This window comes from Sarcophilus harrisii, chromosome 1 (assembly GCF_902635505.1).
Source record: "Sarcophilus harrisii chromosome 1, mSarHar1.11, whole genome shotgun sequence".
Lineage (NCBI taxonomy): Eukaryota > Metazoa > Chordata > Mammalia > Dasyuromorphia > Dasyuridae > Sarcophilus > Sarcophilus harrisii.
Window position 1 is genome coordinate 669,881,196 of NC_045426.1, and position 16,107 is coordinate 669,897,302.

Genomic DNA, 16,107 nt, shown 5'->3' on the forward strand with positions numbered 1-16,107 from the left:
ATTCGTACCCACAAGGAACTTGTATTCCACGGAGACACAGACGTATAAAAGCATCAACAAAACTGCTGATTTATATAACTCTTAAGCACTTTACAATAATTATTTCATTCTGTTCTCACAACCACCCTGGGAAGAGGTAGGTGCGATTATTATCCCTATTTTACAGATAAGGAAACTGTGGAAGACAGAGGTTAGCAAATTTGCTCCAGTGCCATATAGCAAGTACCAGGGTCTGGATTTGAATTCAGGTCCGGCACACTAATCACCATCAGTGTGTTAGCCACAAGCTGGCCTGTTTCATATGTGTAAAAAAAATAATAAAATCACTCAAGTAGGAAGTGGAAGAGAAATGACCTCAATCAGCCAGTAAGACCTTGGATTCAAGAACTGCTTCCAACACATAGCCATGGTGGGGCAGCTCCAGTTATTTGGGCGAGAGCTATATTTGACAAAGCGCTATCTATTTAACGTCCACTGTAGAATTTCCCTGGGAATACACTTTGGAGGCTCCACACTCCCATTTTTGCATTTGTTCAAATATTACAGGCAGTGGCTAAACAATCCCTTCTTGTCAGTTCTGAGGATGTAGAGAGGAAGGGCTGGTGTGTCATATGGATCACATTGAGGTCAGATTGGCTGACTCACAGACACACTCAACTTTTACCCTAGAGAGGTCAAATGCGTCATGCCCTGCTCCTGGACCAGAAAAGCACCTCTGATCTTTCTTTTGGTCTCTAATTCCTGAAGCTTCAGGCGTTTTTAGGAACCTGAAGCTGGGAAGGGGAAAGCCGGGGTACCAGTACTTGGATTCCAAGTCAGGTTGGCTTGGGCCGCCAGTTAGCCCCTGCTTCCCTCAGCTCCTTGGCTCTCCCCGGAAGCACACAGCAAACCAACCCTACTCCCCTGGCCACACCATCCAAGCCATTTTCTAGGTCCTGACTGTGTGACAACAGAACTGTTACAGACCAGAAACAACTGGGCCACTTGGCAGGGGCCCTCCGGCCACAGTACCACAGCCTCAGGGACAGTCAGATGGGGAGACTCTCAGGCTGGCTGAGGGAGTGGAGGGTTCCGGACCTTTGAATCTGGAAAGTGTTCTACAGACGTTCTGTTATCCTCTCAGGATGGAAGATGGAGGCTGAGAAGATCTCCCCTTAAGGCAGACAGAAGTGAAAGGTCTTGCCCAGGGCCAGGTTTGAACTCTAACTGGCTTTTCTTCCCGCTGTGTCCCCCCATCCCCTTCTTCTCCCTGTGCTGATCTCGGGGCGGAAAGTTACCTAGCAGATACAGCAGACATGTTTGATACACGCGGCTCCAATGGGGATCCAGAATCCTACTGGAAAGCCAGTCTAGAAAAACCATTTCTTTTGGAGGACCTTTGATCTTCCAAATCTGGGTCTTTTTCAGGGGCTTTGCTGACCATTTCCTCTAGGCCTGAGTTGATGGGAAATGAGTTGAAGAATGGGAAAGTTCTGGCCCTAGAAAGGGATCTCCAGGATCCCAGAACGCGGGCTTTTCAGAGCTCCCCGAACTCATCCCCATCCAGAGGCCGGCGGACCCGGCAGGAAAGGGGGGGAGCTCCGGAGCATGAGCGCCCCCCACCCCCACCCCGCCAGGCTCATTCCCGAGGCCCAAGGACGGGGCAGGGGGCAGGCTCCCCTCCCCCATCCCTTGGAGGGGCTCAGGCTGGGGGAGTCTGTCTTTCCAAGCAGAAAGAAGCTTGAACAGCCCCGGAGAGAAGGCGGCAGGAGGGCGCTGGGGCGCTGAGCGGACGGATGCCCCGGCTAGGGAGCGGAGGAGAGGAATCCCCGTTCTGCACCCACCCCCTGGCGCGCTTCGGCCGCCCTGCCTCGCCCTGGGCCTCCTTTCCCATCCACAGCCCGCCACCTTGGAGAAGAATTTCAGGGCAGCCCGGGGAGCTGAGCTGGGGGTCCTGCTGCTCCCCCCGGGGGTCCTGCTTGGCCGGACCACACGAGGGCAGGGGAGAAGCGAATGGAGGGGCTCCAGGGCTCCTTTCCAGCCAATTTTCGGGAAGCCGCGGAAGCCGGTCTCCAGAGGAGGGAAGCGCTGGGGTGGGGAGGGGGCCCTTCCTTCCTTCCTTCTCCCAGTCTCCGAGGCCAGCCCGGACTGAGGAAGGGAACCAGCCCCCCTTTCCCCGGAGCGGTCCTAATTCGGTAAAACCCCCACGCGGGCCACACCCGCCAGACCCCACCCCCTTCCCTCCCCCGCAGGCTGAGGGAGCATCCCCTCGCGGCTTCCTGCCTCCGTCTCCGTCTCGCTCCCAGAGTCCCGGATGGGAAGCGGCGGGAGAGACCCCCCGCGGCCCCTCCGCAGCTCTTCCCTAACGAGGAGGCCCGAGCCCAGGGACGGAGCAGCGAGGACTCGGCCACGGGCTCCGTCCAGGAGGGCGAGGGGGGAGGGGCTCAGGAGCCCCCCGAGTAGCTGAAGTGATTCCGGTCGCTCTCGGCGAGGGTCAGGCTCAGGGCCAGGCTGGGCTTCCGGTCCAGCTCCTCGGCGGCACTGGCCTGCGGGGGGCGCACCTTAAAGAAGTCCGAGACGTAGCGCACCTGGGAGAGGAAAGAAATGAATTTGTGGGAAAACCTCACGGGCGCGCCCCGCGCGAAGCCCCAGGACCGGAAAGGCCAAGGCTGTCGGGAGGGAAAGGCCCAGGATGGGGGAGCCCGGCCGCGCTCACCGTCAGTCCGGCGACGAGCGCCCCCTGCAGGAGACCGGTCAGCACGTCGCTCCAGTGGTGCTTGTAGTCGGACACTCGCGTGTAGCCCACGTAGAGGGCAAAGGCCACCAGGAAGAACTGGATGGTGGGTCTCAGGAGCCGGGCCCAGCGCCAGGAGAGACGGGCCTGCACGTACAGCTGCCGGGACGCGAGGGGTTACGGGCGGGGGAGGGCCCTCCCCGCCCCTCCCCCACTCCCGGGCCCGCCCACCGGGTGCCGCTCCGCCCCCCGGGGGCCGTCGGGCTCACTCACCGCCAGGAAGACCATGCAGTACATGCCGAAGGAGGAGTGGCCCGAGTAGAAGGACAACCTAGGGCAGGAGCGGAAGCGTGTCCTGGAGGGGCGGGGCTGACTCGGGCTGACCCCTCCCCTCCGCTCCTCAGAGATGTACCCGATGGAGCGGGGAGGTCGGGGCTGGGAGGGCCCCCTTGGGAGCTGGGAGGGCCCTTGGAGCCCGGGAGGCCGCAGCCAGGGGGGCCCCTAGAGGCGGCTGCCTTGGGGTGCCCGGCGGGGGGAAGGCCTCTCGGGGCGCTCACCTGGACTCCGTGACGTTGGCGGGGCTCCCTCGGCACACGGCCTCGGGCTGCACGTAGAGGGAGCAGTTGACGCGAGACCAGTCGGGGTCACAGACGGCCAGGAAGTTGGGGCGAAGGCGGCCAATCATGTACTTGGCCAGGTCGGTCAGGGACTGGCTGACGCCGGCCCCGAAGAGGAAGGTGCCCAGGACCTTGTAGAGGGCCGCCACGTAGTTGTTGAAGTCGGAGCGCGAGTAGAGGCGCTCTGTGTAGACGAGGTAGGCCTCGCCCGACGAGACCTGCCCAGGAGAGCGGGTGAGGGGCGCGGAGGCGCTCAGGGGGGCTGGCGCGAGGCCGCCGGCCGAGCCCTGGGCGCCCCACGGCTGCCTCCCCCACATGGAAGGGAGGGCGGGCCCCAGCGCAGCCCCGCCCAGCAGGGAAGCCCCCCCTCCCCCCGGCCTGGCGGCGCCCTTACGATGATCACGCTGACGGTGATGGTGACGCCGGCCAGGAGGCCGTGCGTGATGGTGTCCGGGCGGTACGGGTAGCGGATGGTGTCGTCGCTGCAGTAGAAGCCCCTCTTGTAGGGAGAGTTCACCAGGGTCAGGATGATGAAGGGCAGAGAAGCTTTGCAACAAACACAGACAGCATCACGGTTGGGAGGAACCTTGGCGCCCAGGAGGTCAGGGCAGGGGGAGAAGTTTTCCCCTAAGAGATGGCGGGTCCCACCCTCTCGTTTACCCATCAGGCCCAGAGAAGGGTGGGACCTGCCGAAGGTGAAAGGGAAGATCGAATCCATCCCTGAGCAGGAAGGCTTCCTCCCTCCCCTCCCAGCAGCAGCTCCCTGCCTGCCCTTTGCCCTCAGCCCCACAGCCGGCACCCTCCCTGCTGGTTCCAGGCGTGGGACAGGGCAGGGCTCCCCGGCCGCCTCGCCCAGGCCCAGGGCTCCCTTTCCCAGGGGGCCAGGGAAGGAAGCCGTTCTCAAGCTTCATAGGTGTGAAAGCAAGAGAGAAGGGGCGGCCTGTGAGCGCTGGGCATGGCTCCAACAAGACCCTGAATACTGGGCCTGGCACGCAGGGGCCCTCCCCCTGCCCCTCCCTCCCTGCATCCCATCCTTCTCGGGGACCAGGTAACAGCAAGCAGGAAAAGACCTCCTGGACCACACGGACTAAAGCCACTCCTCCAAAGGAGGCAGTGGCCCCAGGGAGAGACCGTGTGAGGGTATTAACCTGATCCAGGGGCCCCCTCCCTCCCCATCTCCTCTATTAGGGAGGGATTAGGATTAGGTCTAGAAGATTCCCCTCCCCCAGGCCACCTTAAAGGGCTACCTTTAGCCCGGGCTCCCGCAGCTCCCAGCCTCCCAGGCTATTGTCTGTCGGCCCCACAGTAAACACTCGCCCTTTGTCTGCGCCCTGGGGGAGGGGATCGGAGGGGACCCACGGGCTGCCAGCAACACCCCCCCTCCAGGAAAACCAACCAGTTAGACTGGTTGGGACAGGCAGGGGCCAGCGTCCCAGCTCAGATTGCCCCCCTTTCCCCAGCCACTCAGGACTCTGATTAACCCATACCTGTCCCCAAAGCCCCACATCCCCGACCTACAACGATGTCTCTCCAAGAGCCAGCAGGACCGGGCCGGCTCTGCACCAGCTCTGGGCCTGTCCCAGTGGGCAGGTGCATGGGGGGGGATTCGCTTCAGGTTTGCTGGGAAGCAGCAAGAGGGGCCCTGGGCCCCTGCCCAGGGAATGGGGAACCCCGTGGGATAGCGGGCCAGTCTCTAATCTCTGGGTCCCCAGTCGGGAGAGTGAGATTGCTGGCGGTAACGACCTCCATTTTAGCCCTGACATTCGGAAGTCTCCTAGGACTGCACTTGGGAACGGCTCAGAAAAAGTCCCAGAGTGACCCTCCAGACGCAGAAGCCAGAGGAGCAGACAAGGGAGGGAAGACTCCCACCCGTCCAGCTCCCCAAATTCCACTCATTGGCCAGGCTTGAGGCCGGGGGTGTGTGCTGTGTGTGGGACCCAGATCCCGGCTCCCCGCGGATCGATTCTAGTTCCCCTTCCTGACAGGGACAGGCCGGGCTCGGTCGGGCAGAGCTCTCTCAGGTCAGGGTTCCCTCCCGGTGATGATTCATTGCCCCAGGGAGAGAAACAGGAGGAAGGGGGGCCAACTTCCTACTCTCCCAAAGGAACTCCCCTTTATAGGTGGGACTTCACTCCTCGAACCATAGATTATAATAGCTGTGAAGACATCTTGTTTTACAGATGGGGAAACTGAGGCTCAGAGAAAGAAAAAAGGGTTAATTAAACGCCCAACTCGGAAGAAAAGCTGAGGGGAGAATGTAGTGTGCTTCCGAGGTCGTTTTCCTTTCCCTCACCCCACCCCCACCAAAGAGGCCTCTTCTTAAGGGGATCCTTCCTCAGATCCATTCCTGGGGGGCGTTGCTTTAAGCTCCCCAGCTCCAGGCTTTCCAGGTCTGGGCCCTTGAAGCACCTTCTTAGAGGCCGACGTCCAAGTAGGAAGGCCCTTTCTTCCACTGCCCCAGATGGCGGGGTCCTGCACATCTGGAGATGGAGGGGGGCACAACTGGGGGGGAGGGGTCCGGCAAGAGGAGGAAGGGCTGGGGCTGGAACGCCCGGCTTACCGACCACAAGGCACACCACGTCGAGCACCACGAACACCCTGTTCCTCTCCATGCCTGGCCCGTCCCAGCCCGGCCCCGGACGGCTGACTCGGAACGCGGCTCAGGCCCGGCTCCGCTGCCTCGGGAGGTGGACGCGGACGGGCCGCGGGGGCTCCGGGTCCTTCGCCGGGGGCCGGAGCGGCGCGGAGGGAGGGAGGGAGGGAGGCCAGGCAGGCTGGGCCAAGGGGAGGAGAGGGAAAGGGAGCAGGGTCACATGGCGGCGGAGCTGGGGCGGGCGCCCGAGAGGCGTGGAGCAGGCGGGGAGGCTGGACTCTGGCCCCGTCCCGCCCCCGGAGGAGGAAGAAAGAGGCGAGGAGGAAGCGGCAGCTTCTCGGAGAGCCCACCTCGGCGCGGGGAGGTCCGCCCCGTCCAGTTGTCTTCCGTCAGAGACCGAGTTCGGTCGGGCGGCTCGCCCCCTCGATGCTTCCTTTCCCCTCATTTTGGAGATGGGGAAACCGACACTCCTGAGATTCCCAAAACCTCGGGGAACAGCCGGGACTAAGGATCCGCGTTTCCCGACAAAGTCCGCGTTTTTAAGGCCCATGGCTTCTTGTTAAGGTCGTTTGAGCCGATTTTCGGGGCAAGTGTTTTCCCTCCCCCTCAAAGTCTTATAAATTAAAGAGGTCGTATTCTCTCATAGCCCAAGTACACCCCCCCCCACCCCCCGTCTGACTTTCTTCCCCTCTCACTCGACTTCCCTTTGTTCGTGGAGGAAACGTGGAGTTCGGTTTTGACTCATCCTTAAATCAGAGGTAAAAGTTGGGCGACGAAGTGGTCCCGACTCTGGGCCCGGAGTCAGGAAGCCCACCCTCGCCTCGTGGAAGAGGCCTGAACCTGAAGTCAAGGATTCCACTCTTGGTTCTAATACCTACTGCCCCGTGGCCTGAGCTGTGCCCCTAATCCCCCTAAGCCTCAATTTTCTCATCTATAAAATACTGGGTTTGGACCAGATTGGGCAGTGGGGTGGAGTAATAGGACAAGTGGGAGAAAAGGGATATGTTTCTTAGTTGGGCAAACAATGCCCACAGGCCTCTCTGGTTCTCAAACTTCATCAGCCTCTCATACCCATCCCACTATAACCTTCAGACACTTTAGGTGTTACCTCTTTACAAAGATTTCCCTAAATGGTCTGTCTTGCACCCACATGCTCTTTCTTCTAGGTACCTGGGTTAAATGGTTTCTTCTTTTTTTGTAAACCACTGCCTTTTTGGGTAGAAACTTCAACTTTTCCACCCCCATTTAAAAATGAGCAAGATGAAGTCATAGATCCCAAGAAGAAAAACTTCTTTCAAATAGGGAAGGCTCAAACTCATCAAGGAAAATATTAATTCCTTCAGTCAACTTCCTCTGCCCTCAAGAAGGGACTTTTCTTTGGAATACGGGAAGTAGTTATGACAGGCGACTATTTTCTTCATTCATGGTTAGATAACCAATTAGCCAATTAAACCTTCAATTTACAATTAAATTTTAACCTGGTCTCATCCTTGAGAATCTAGGGTGGGGATCTGTCACACAAGAGAAGATAAAAGACCCATTTAGTTTTCACCAGACCACATAAGAGTTAGTCCAGTACAAGTCTAAAATAAGGAGGGAGGGAGGTCAGGATAGGTTTTATATCCACAGACCCCCCCAGAGTTTTATAGGCCTACAGGAAAAAACTTGTGTAAATGAACGTCCCAAGATTCGAAATGTGGAATGTGCCTATTCTGAGTCAAGATTCCATTATAGTGACAAGAGTCCAAGAAGGTAATGGCTTAAGAGAGTTGATGCTAAATTTCAGCCCTGGATGGTCTCCCTCCCTGAGGCATTCCAGGCTGCCTATACAACAGCAGCTGCCTGGCAGGATCTGCAAGCTCTCAAGAACCTTGGAAGCACTAAACTTCAGAGTTGTAAAGACCTTTCTACTCTGGGCCAGGATCAGGTCCCTGAAATAGACCAGAACTGTCCCAATTGGGTCTCCTGCTCCCTTTGCCATTCCCAGCAAGCAGAAAACTATCAACTGGTCACAAATGCTTGTCTAATTGACCCTGTTCTCAGCCACGTCCACCCTTCTTGGCTTTTTTCTAATTTTTAATGGGAGTAACTTGCAAAAGGATTTGGTGGCTGCTTATCCTCACAGATGGCAAAGGGCTACTATAGGAAAATACTTCTTCTGGACCCAGATTACAAACTTCGTCTGTGGTTCTCACCAAAACAAAACTCTATCCACATACTAACTTCTCCAAAGATAATCAATGACTTAACCATGTTGGCAAAGTCAAGTCCTAGGCTTGTTAGATCCCAACCTAGGTCTATCTAGTCATGGGACCAAGTGCCGAGCTCACAGGTCCTCATTTATGCTCAAATGTATGCAGTCATTTCCCAACTGGACCACAGCTGAAGCACGGGCTGTCAGTGTCTTGGTAAGGCAGCAAGGTTTCCCAATTTCCGCTACGACAAGGACACATCTTTGACTTCAAATCAAATTTAATAAATAACGGCGAGGGCTATTGAAGGCAGTTTTCACTTCACAGTGTGGTCCTTAGGGGAGGGTTTGAGTCTGGCCCTCAGGAACAGCTCAGGGGGAAAAACAAATGTGCTTCATGACATATGGACCTTGGGGGAGGGGGGGGGCAGAAGAAGCCATGGCCCCTGCCTAACCTTCAGGAGCCCACTGATTTGTAAACAACAGAAATATAAATAAATGGGAAAGGAGGGGTGGGGGAAAGAGAAGAGAAAAAAAAAAAGAACAAAGCCCTCCAGCCATTCTGCAGAAAACAAAATCAAGGCTTGGAGGAAACATGGGCATGGACAAGTGCCCTCTCTATATTGCCAGGGGGAGGAGGTTGCCTCCTTCCCAAGAGCCCTCAGCAATTCTGAAATCAAGCTGTGGCTGCTGCTTGCTTTATGCAAGCCAAGAGGCTGCACACTCCCATATGGCCTCCACCCCTGCGGCTCGGCCAGGGCCAAGCCAGAAGAGGGCCCTCTCTCCCTCTGTTTCACAGAGTGGAGAACTGGGATCTCTGGGCCCTTGGGCCCTCGGGAGCAGAGGAGGCCTGGGAAGTGAGGTCATTTGACCAGGGCCTGTGGCCACTGTGACACAGGGATGGTGGGAGGAGCAAGGAGTGAGTGTAAAGTGCTGCTTGACCTGAAGTGGAGGGGAGCTGACAGGAGTCACCAAGGGCCCAAACACAGTCAGGCGGTATATGGCTCCGAGTCCGGGCCCTGCCCCACCCTTGCCCCCCACGTTATTTGGCACCATGAGCAGCAGCTGGCCATCCTGCTGTCCTCTCTCCACATGCCCCGAGGGAGGTCCTTCTCCAGAAGGGAATGTCTTTCCCTGTGCCCAAGCCTTGATGCTGACGAAGTCAGGAGCTGCCATCAGGCTGGGGGAGATTGCTGGTGGAAGGGGCTGGGCCAGCTGCCACGTCCCCCAAAGCCCGCCTCCCCCCATTGGGGGAGTGGCTCCAACCTTTGTAAAGGTGCTGGGGGCCCCTTTTCCGGGCAAGGCTGGCAGTCTCAGCAGACCCTTCCCAGAGGGCTCATCCTTACAATGCTGGAGTTGTCCCACAGGCCGTCATGTCCGCTGCCAGCAACGGAAGTCCAGGGAGGGGCTGAGAGGCCTAGGCCCTCCTCCTTCCACCCCCTACAGCTGACCCCTCGCACCCACTCTACTCTGCCCTGGGAATCGCTACCAGGTTTCAAGTTGAGCTGAGGGGCTTGGGCTTGGGACCCTACCGAGCACTGTTTCAGGGAACTTTCTCTGCCCCAACCCCGGGATGTGGCTGTGTTTAGAAAGGTCAGTCATCAAGGTCCCGGCAGGCCCAGAGCTCCTCGTCCCCTTAGATCCACCTTCCAGAATGGAGGAGCTGACCAAGGCCTGGGAGGAGCAGGATGGAAGTGGGGGTGGGAGGGCTCTGACAGAGGCGATAGCAGGACAGGCCTGGCATGGGCAGAAGGGGGAAGAGAAGTCAGCCAGAGCCCTATAGTCTGAAAACAGTGACGCGTTAACAGAGAGGAGTCTCGGTGCACACACCTGCCCCCAGATTAACAAATCAACAGGTCATCACGTTACAGCTGTCAGAAGAGAAGAGAAAGAGAATTATTTTCATTTTAACAGGAACCACCCCCTCCCACCTGCCAAGAGAGATGCTGACTCTCCTCCCATTTGTGGGGCCCCGGGTACTAGGGCCAGCCCTCCTTCCTCTCGGGGCGTGGGTCTCTCTGAGCTTCTAGCAGGGCCCACACACCTCCCCTTTCCGCGCACTAGGTCCTGGAGAATGGAGGGGCCGGGGAAGGAGCGAGCCTTGTTTGGAGGATGCTTACTGTGACAAGGGCTCAGGGTGCAGCACGGGGGCTGGGCAGGCGGGGTGGGCGGCCAGGAAAGGATTGACATCCCCGATGCCAAGAAGTCCAAAATCTGTGACCGACAGAGCCACCTGGGCAGGGGCCACAGCTTCTTCCGCGTCTCTGTCCAAATCCACATGGCTGGAGATGAGAGGCAGCTCCTCTCCAGGGAGCGCTGCAGGCAAAGCCAAGTCCACTGCCAGCCGTCCAGCAGGGGCTGGCTCCAGCTCTGCCTTGTCTACTGCTGGCAGCGGATAGAAGCCTACGTTAGCTGGGGTAAGGGACCGTTGGGGCAGAGGGATGCCCGAGGGCTCCTCAGCTGGGTCCAAGGAGCAGTTGGCCTCTGAGGGTGTGCTGCATTGGCCGGACTCGCTCAGGCTGCCCAGGCTGCAGGCTGCACTCTCCACACTGAGAGGTTCTGGGGGAAGGGAGGGGGAAACAGGGATTGGATGAAGGGGGAGAAATTCCCCATATACGCTGCTCAGGACCTCCCTGACACTCTCCCTCCCCTAAGACTTCAGCCCCAACACTGAGGCAATGATTCCCAGGTGCAACCAGGCTTGAACACTTTGTGTGATGGAGTGCTCACTACCTCTCGAGGCAGCCCATTCTATTTTTTCTCTCCCTGGCACATTTCCAGAGCAGCAGCATTGCGGACAGGAAAGAGCCCAGGGCTAGAAGTAGGGACACCTAGGTTCTAGTTCCGCCTCTGCCACTGACCAGGAGGCCTCCGATAGGAGGCAGTGAATCAAGTATTGCCTTTTCAAATGTACCCACAGTAATGCCGACTGAGGAAAGGTGAAAGAGAAGAATGTGAGAGGAGAGATTAGCCAGTGAGGTGTAAACGGTGGGCAGGGAAGGAGAGCAGCAGCAGGGAGCTGCTTGCTTCCTTTCCCGGGGTTGGGGCGCACGGCTGTGAGGTCAGCTTCACTCCCTGCCACCTCAGGGCACCTGACCCAGTGGCTTGTAAGCAGCAGAGCTGGGACTAGAACCCAGGTCCTCTGTCTCCCAGTGCAAAGCTCCTTCCACTCCACTGCGCCTCCACTTCCCCTTGGGAGCTACCTGTGCTCTCCATTGCCAAGTGGTCCTGGGGGAATGTGGAGTCCAGGCAGTCTGTGGCAGAGGGGACGGGCGGAGAGCTCCGCGAGCGGCCAGAGCCTTCTACCTCCCCATTGTCCAAGTCGTTGTCCGCAAAGTCCCTGCGGAGCAAAGAGGGCACCATGACCTAACCTGAAGGCAAGCTGAGCAGCCTTTCCCTTCCTCCTCCCTCACTTCTCCCTAGAGAGCCCCTCCCAGCAATGGCACACACTGGGGGGGCTGCCCGTGGGAAGCTCTGGCCTTCCCCTGATGGGCTGGGAAGCCTCCACTCAGGAGCCAGCACCAGTGATTCCCTGGGGCCTTCATGACGTTACTGGTGGTATCGTGAGAAGCTTTTCACGCACGTGGCTCCGGGCTGGACGTACTTCTTCCGGCCGAAGCGGGTTTGCTGGGTGAAGTAATCGTAACGATCAGACTTCTTCCACATATAGTAGTATTCCACGCACTCACCCACTGACCGTGTGCGCACCTGGGGAGAAATCACAGCATCCAAGAGCTTGACGATCCTTCAGTCTAACCCGCACCTGAGCGAGCAATCAAGCTACATTTCTGCCTCTGGCAACTGCCTCCCTCCCACCCTCCAAGGCAGATCATCCAACCCCTGATTAAAAACCTTCAGTTAGGAGACTCTAACCATCTCCCTTCCAAGACACACGTGATTTCACTTAAAGACAGCTCCAATGGTTAGGAAATATTTTCTCACATGAAGCCTAAATCTGCCCCTGCAATTTCCAAGTGCCCAATTGGGGTTTGGGAAGCAAGGAGAACAAGTCTAAATCTCTTTTACCTGACAGCTCTTTTCATATATATACATATATATATATATATATATATATATATGTATATGTATATAATGGCTTTTAACACATATGCTTTCCTGGTTCTGCTTGCTTCACTCAAAGTCAGTTCAAGTAAATATTTCCAGGCCTTTCTGAAATCAGCCTGTTCATCATTCCTTATAGAACAATAATATTGTTACAGCTTATTCAGCCATTCCTCAATTAATGAGCATCCATTGAATTTCTAACTCCTTGCCACCACACAAAAAGAGCTGCTACAAATAGTTTTGCACACACGGGTCCTTTTCCTCTTTTGTAATCTCTTTGGGATACTGACCCATGGCACTGCTGGATCAAAGGGTATGCCGTTTGAGAACCCTTTGGGCATAGTTCCAATTTGTTCTCTAGAAGTATTTCAGCTTATTAATGCCATAGTCTCCGCCTCATCTCCTTGCCCCAACTAACACTGCAAGTACGTGCTTACATATTCAGACTTGTTTTCCTTCCTCCTCCCTTCCTTTAACTTGGACTCTATCCCTTGTCTCTTTCCTTAGGTTTGACTAGGCAGCTAGGACTCTGCCCTTGGCTTCTTATGCATTTACTTACCCTGTCTGTTTCTACATCCACCCTATGACTCATCTATGTTATTTATCATGACAACTGATTGCCCACTCCAATCTATCATTACGTGCTGATGAAGCCAAAGACAAAGACTTATTTATAATTAAAGTTTGCTACTTTTCTCCCTTTCAATTTGATAGGTCCCTGGAAGGTACATATAGAGAAAGTTAATGGTTGCAGGTTCTCCAACCTCTAAGACCTGTATATCTCTCCTAGGCTTGTCTAACCTCTGGTTCTGAGAGTGGGGAAAGGAAGAAATGAGAGAGGCCTGAAAAAGGAAAGATTCCTCTTCCTCTGACTTAGCAGAAAGAATAGAGAAAAAAACGTCACAAGAGTTGTCTTGCTTTCCTAGTTTTTCTGGTGAAGGAATAGATCAAAAATGAAGATAAGCTTGCATGTCATCTCTATAGCTTCAAGTACCTCTATGAACTATGAAGTAGATGGATTATTAGATTAATGAGATAATTTTACAACATCTCAAAGTTCAGCATCTCCAGTTCTTAAGGGAATAAGAGGAGCATGTGATCATGCATAGCTAACTTCACTATGAGAGAAGGAAGAGCCTGACTAGGATTTTTGGAAAATTCTAAGTCAATCTGAACTTAAAATGTCCCATGAAAAGCAACTTGGAACTATCCAAAGAAAAGGATGGCCCAAGGGTTCCACTGTGGGCCCTAAGGCAATAACAAAAGAGAAAGGGCCAAAATATCAACAGCAGTATCTTTCATGGTGACAAGAATGAGAAACAAAGTGGGTGTCCACTGATAGACGCCCACGACAGTCTATACAAATTATGATATATTAGTGGAACAGAATATTATTATACTGTGAGAAATGCAGAATATCACAAATGCCAAGAAATATGGAAAAGATGTAAAAAAATAAAGTAAGCAGAACTAGGAAAAAAGACAAATGTAAGCAGAATGAGAATAATAAAAATCAAAACTGTATACTACAAAATTAGAATGACAAAAGAAATATAAGGATAGTTTTCCTTGTACCCTGCCACTTTCAGCTTCCACCGTATGTCACTATAGCCTTTTCAACATGCTGATTAGTTTTACTGAGCCTTTTTCCCCCTCCCTTTTAAAAAAGTAAAAAAAAATTCTTTATTTCAGGGGGTGGGAAGGAAAGTAGTATGAATAACAAGTGACATAAAGACCAAAGTTGGGAACAGTATTGGAATGGGAATCTGAGAAGTCCAGACTGAGGTAACCTCTCCAGCTGGCTGGGGCTGGCTTCCTCCTGAAGCTCAAGCTTAGAAGCAGCAGTTCTTAACCTGAACTCTGTCAAAAAATATTTTTTGGATAATTATTTCAGTTTCTTTTGTCATCCTTTGCATTTTATGTATTTAAAATTTTCCTGAGTAAGGACCCATAGTTTTTAGCAGACTCACTGCTAAAAGGATTCAGACCAAACAGAAGGTAAAGAACCCTTGTCTCAGAGCTGCCCAGAGCCCTGAGAGTCAGCAAAACTTGTCCCAAGTCTCACAGCCAGGATGAGGCAAGATATTCCTTGTTTTGAGGCTAATTCTCTAGCTATAATGCAATAGCTGTCTTTTAAAAACAAGAAATAAATAAAAAAATTTTGTTTATACTTTTCTACAAATATGGACATGACTACACATGTATAGCCTTTAGCATATTGCTTGAATTCTCCAAAGGAGGAAGGGAGAAAGGAAGATCTGGAACTTATAAGTTTTGAAAATTAATGTTAAAAATTGTTTTTACATAACTGGGGAAAAATAAAATACTAAATACTTAAAAAAAAAAGTCTTTCAATTTTCTACCCAGTCATTTAATGAAAGGCCAAACTGATGCTACTCTATTTCTAGGGTCTTTCCCAGACCAAACTTTCTGTTTAATTGTAGGTTTGGAAAGGAGCTCAGAATCCAGAGGGCTGACTGAACCCATACCTGAAAAGATGGTCTCTCTCTAATGTCCCCACAAGTGTGGACCCAGTGTATCTGAAGCCGGTAAGTGGGACCTTCCTTAGGTAGGTCATTGCACATAGGACAGCTCTTTAAATTTGTCCTCTGAGACTAAGTATATCCAATCCAAATCTCTTTCACACAATAGCTAAAGGAGCTAAAGGACTAATATCTTGAGCTCTCTCTCTCCCCCTTTCTTTTCCTTTGACATGGAGCCTAAGCTCCTAGCTTCTCCATCCTGGTCACCTAAGTTGCTCTTGGGTGGTGTTCTGAACATAGGGCTTGATGATATCATCAAGGTTGTCACCTCTCTTTCTAGGTCATCTGCCAAATAGGAATATAAACAGCACTCCCAGGGCTTCAGAAGGGCCCTATACTTTGCATAACTCAATATTAGCTATTCTTATTTCCAACACACCAAGGCTCACTTTTGATTATCATTAGAATCGCTGATGAAAATGTTACAGTAACAGAGAGGGTGCTCTGCTTACTGACAAACTGTAACCATTTCTGTCTTTTCAGCATGTAGGGAAAAAACCAGCTCAGTCCTTGTTCTACCTACATGAAGGTAGCAAATGCCTGCCTCCCAAAGAGCCTCCTTAGGCTTTCAGGAAGAATCAGTTTCTTTCATCTTTCTAATCCCAGCTCTCTACACAATTCCATTTAGCATTTTAGCTGGTTCATTTCCAAGCCCTATTCTCCTTCACCTTCCCCATCCACTGTGTCTTAGGAAATTCTCAATTTTCCAATTATCTTCACTTCGTCTTTTCATCCAACGCCGGCTCTCTCTTGAAGACAGCATGTCCTTTTCTTCCACCCATGCACGCTGCTTCTCCGATACCAAAACACGTAACCTGGAAGTGCTGGGCAGTATTCCTTGCCCATCCCTCCCTGCCAGCCTCAAACCTGGTGTCCCCATCACACAATAGCCCTTTCCTTTGAAGTTTCTTCTTCCACTTCCACCACCCAAACTAGAGGGCGCTGTTTCCCATCCCTGTGCTGAGGATCCCTTAACCTGGTAGGCCTCACCACCACCTGACTTAGTTTCAATCCAAGACTATGAACTCTCCAGGTCTCTGGTTGTAATTCCCTGGCCTTAGAACTCCCACCATCTGGCTATAACCTCCGGCCCCTCAAAGCCTCCCAGTTCTTTCAGGTCATCACCTCTTCCTGGCCTTGACATTTTAAGCTACTCAGTTCAGCACAGAAATGCCTCTATCCTTGAATTCCTTGCCCTCTGGTATTTCTCAATTCCTCAAACCTAAATCATCCTTGTCTTTTTTGGAGAATCTGAACTGTGTTAAGGGAGTCACAGAACCATGTGAATTAAATCTGATATAAATTCACATTTTCTTGTCTTTATCCCACTACAATTCTTTTATTCAATTTAGACTGAGAGCCCAACATTTCTTCCCTTTCTTGAC

General features: G+C 53.4%; 2 protein-coding genes across 5 annotated transcripts in view; both read right to left on the bottom strand.

Annotated features, from left to right (window-relative positions):
• Window positions 1-43: 43 nt before the first annotated feature.
• PLPP2 (phospholipid phosphatase 2) lies at window positions 44-6,181 on the bottom strand. Its single transcript, XM_031948254.1, has 6 exons — window positions 5,891-6,181; window positions 3,725-3,876; window positions 3,271-3,548; window positions 2,987-3,044; window positions 2,696-2,872; window positions 44-2,567 (listed from the first exon to the last, which is right to left on the bottom strand). The coding sequence occupies exons 1-6, from the start codon at window positions 5,940-5,942 to the stop codon at window positions 2,424-2,426; spliced, it is 861 nt and encodes a 286-aa protein (XP_031804114.1). The 5' UTR covers window positions 5,943-6,181; the 3' UTR covers window positions 44-2,423.
• A 2,196-nt stretch (window positions 6,182-8,377) lies between these two features.
• MIER2 (MIER family member 2) overlaps window positions 8,378-16,107 on the bottom strand; it is a 48,192-nt gene continuing 40,462 nt past the window's right edge. For 3 of the 4 annotated variants that reach the window (XM_031948252.1, XM_031948250.1, XM_031948253.1), the window contains 4 exons: window positions 11,698-11,822; window positions 11,318-11,454; window positions 10,235-10,673; window positions 8,378-9,985 (listed from right to left, as the gene is read on the bottom strand). In XM_031948252.1, the coding sequence (XP_031804112.1) occupies window positions 9,964-9,985; window positions 10,235-10,673; window positions 11,318-11,454; window positions 11,698-11,822 (723 nt within the window). In that variant the 3' untranslated portion in view covers window positions 8,378-9,963. The remainder of the gene's footprint in view (window positions 9,986-10,234; window positions 10,674-11,317; window positions 11,455-11,697; window positions 11,823-16,107) is intronic. The other variant, XM_031948251.1, reaches the window with a different exon arrangement.

Bases quoted from the DNA above. Each gene is read 5' to 3' on its own strand.
- PLPP2 (XM_031948254.1), bottom strand. From the start codon at position 5,942: ATGGAGAGGAACAGGGTGTTCGTGGTGCTCGACGTGGTGTGCCTTGTG. The intron at 3,877-5,890 runs GTAAGCCGGGCG...TTTGTTGCAAAG, and splicing joins CGTGGTGTGCCTTGTGGTCG to CTTCTCTGCCCTTCATCATC. The intron at 3,549-3,724 runs GTAAGGGCGCCG...TCTCCTGGGCAG, and splicing joins TCACCGTCAGCGTGATCATC to GTCTCGTCGGGCGAGGCCTA.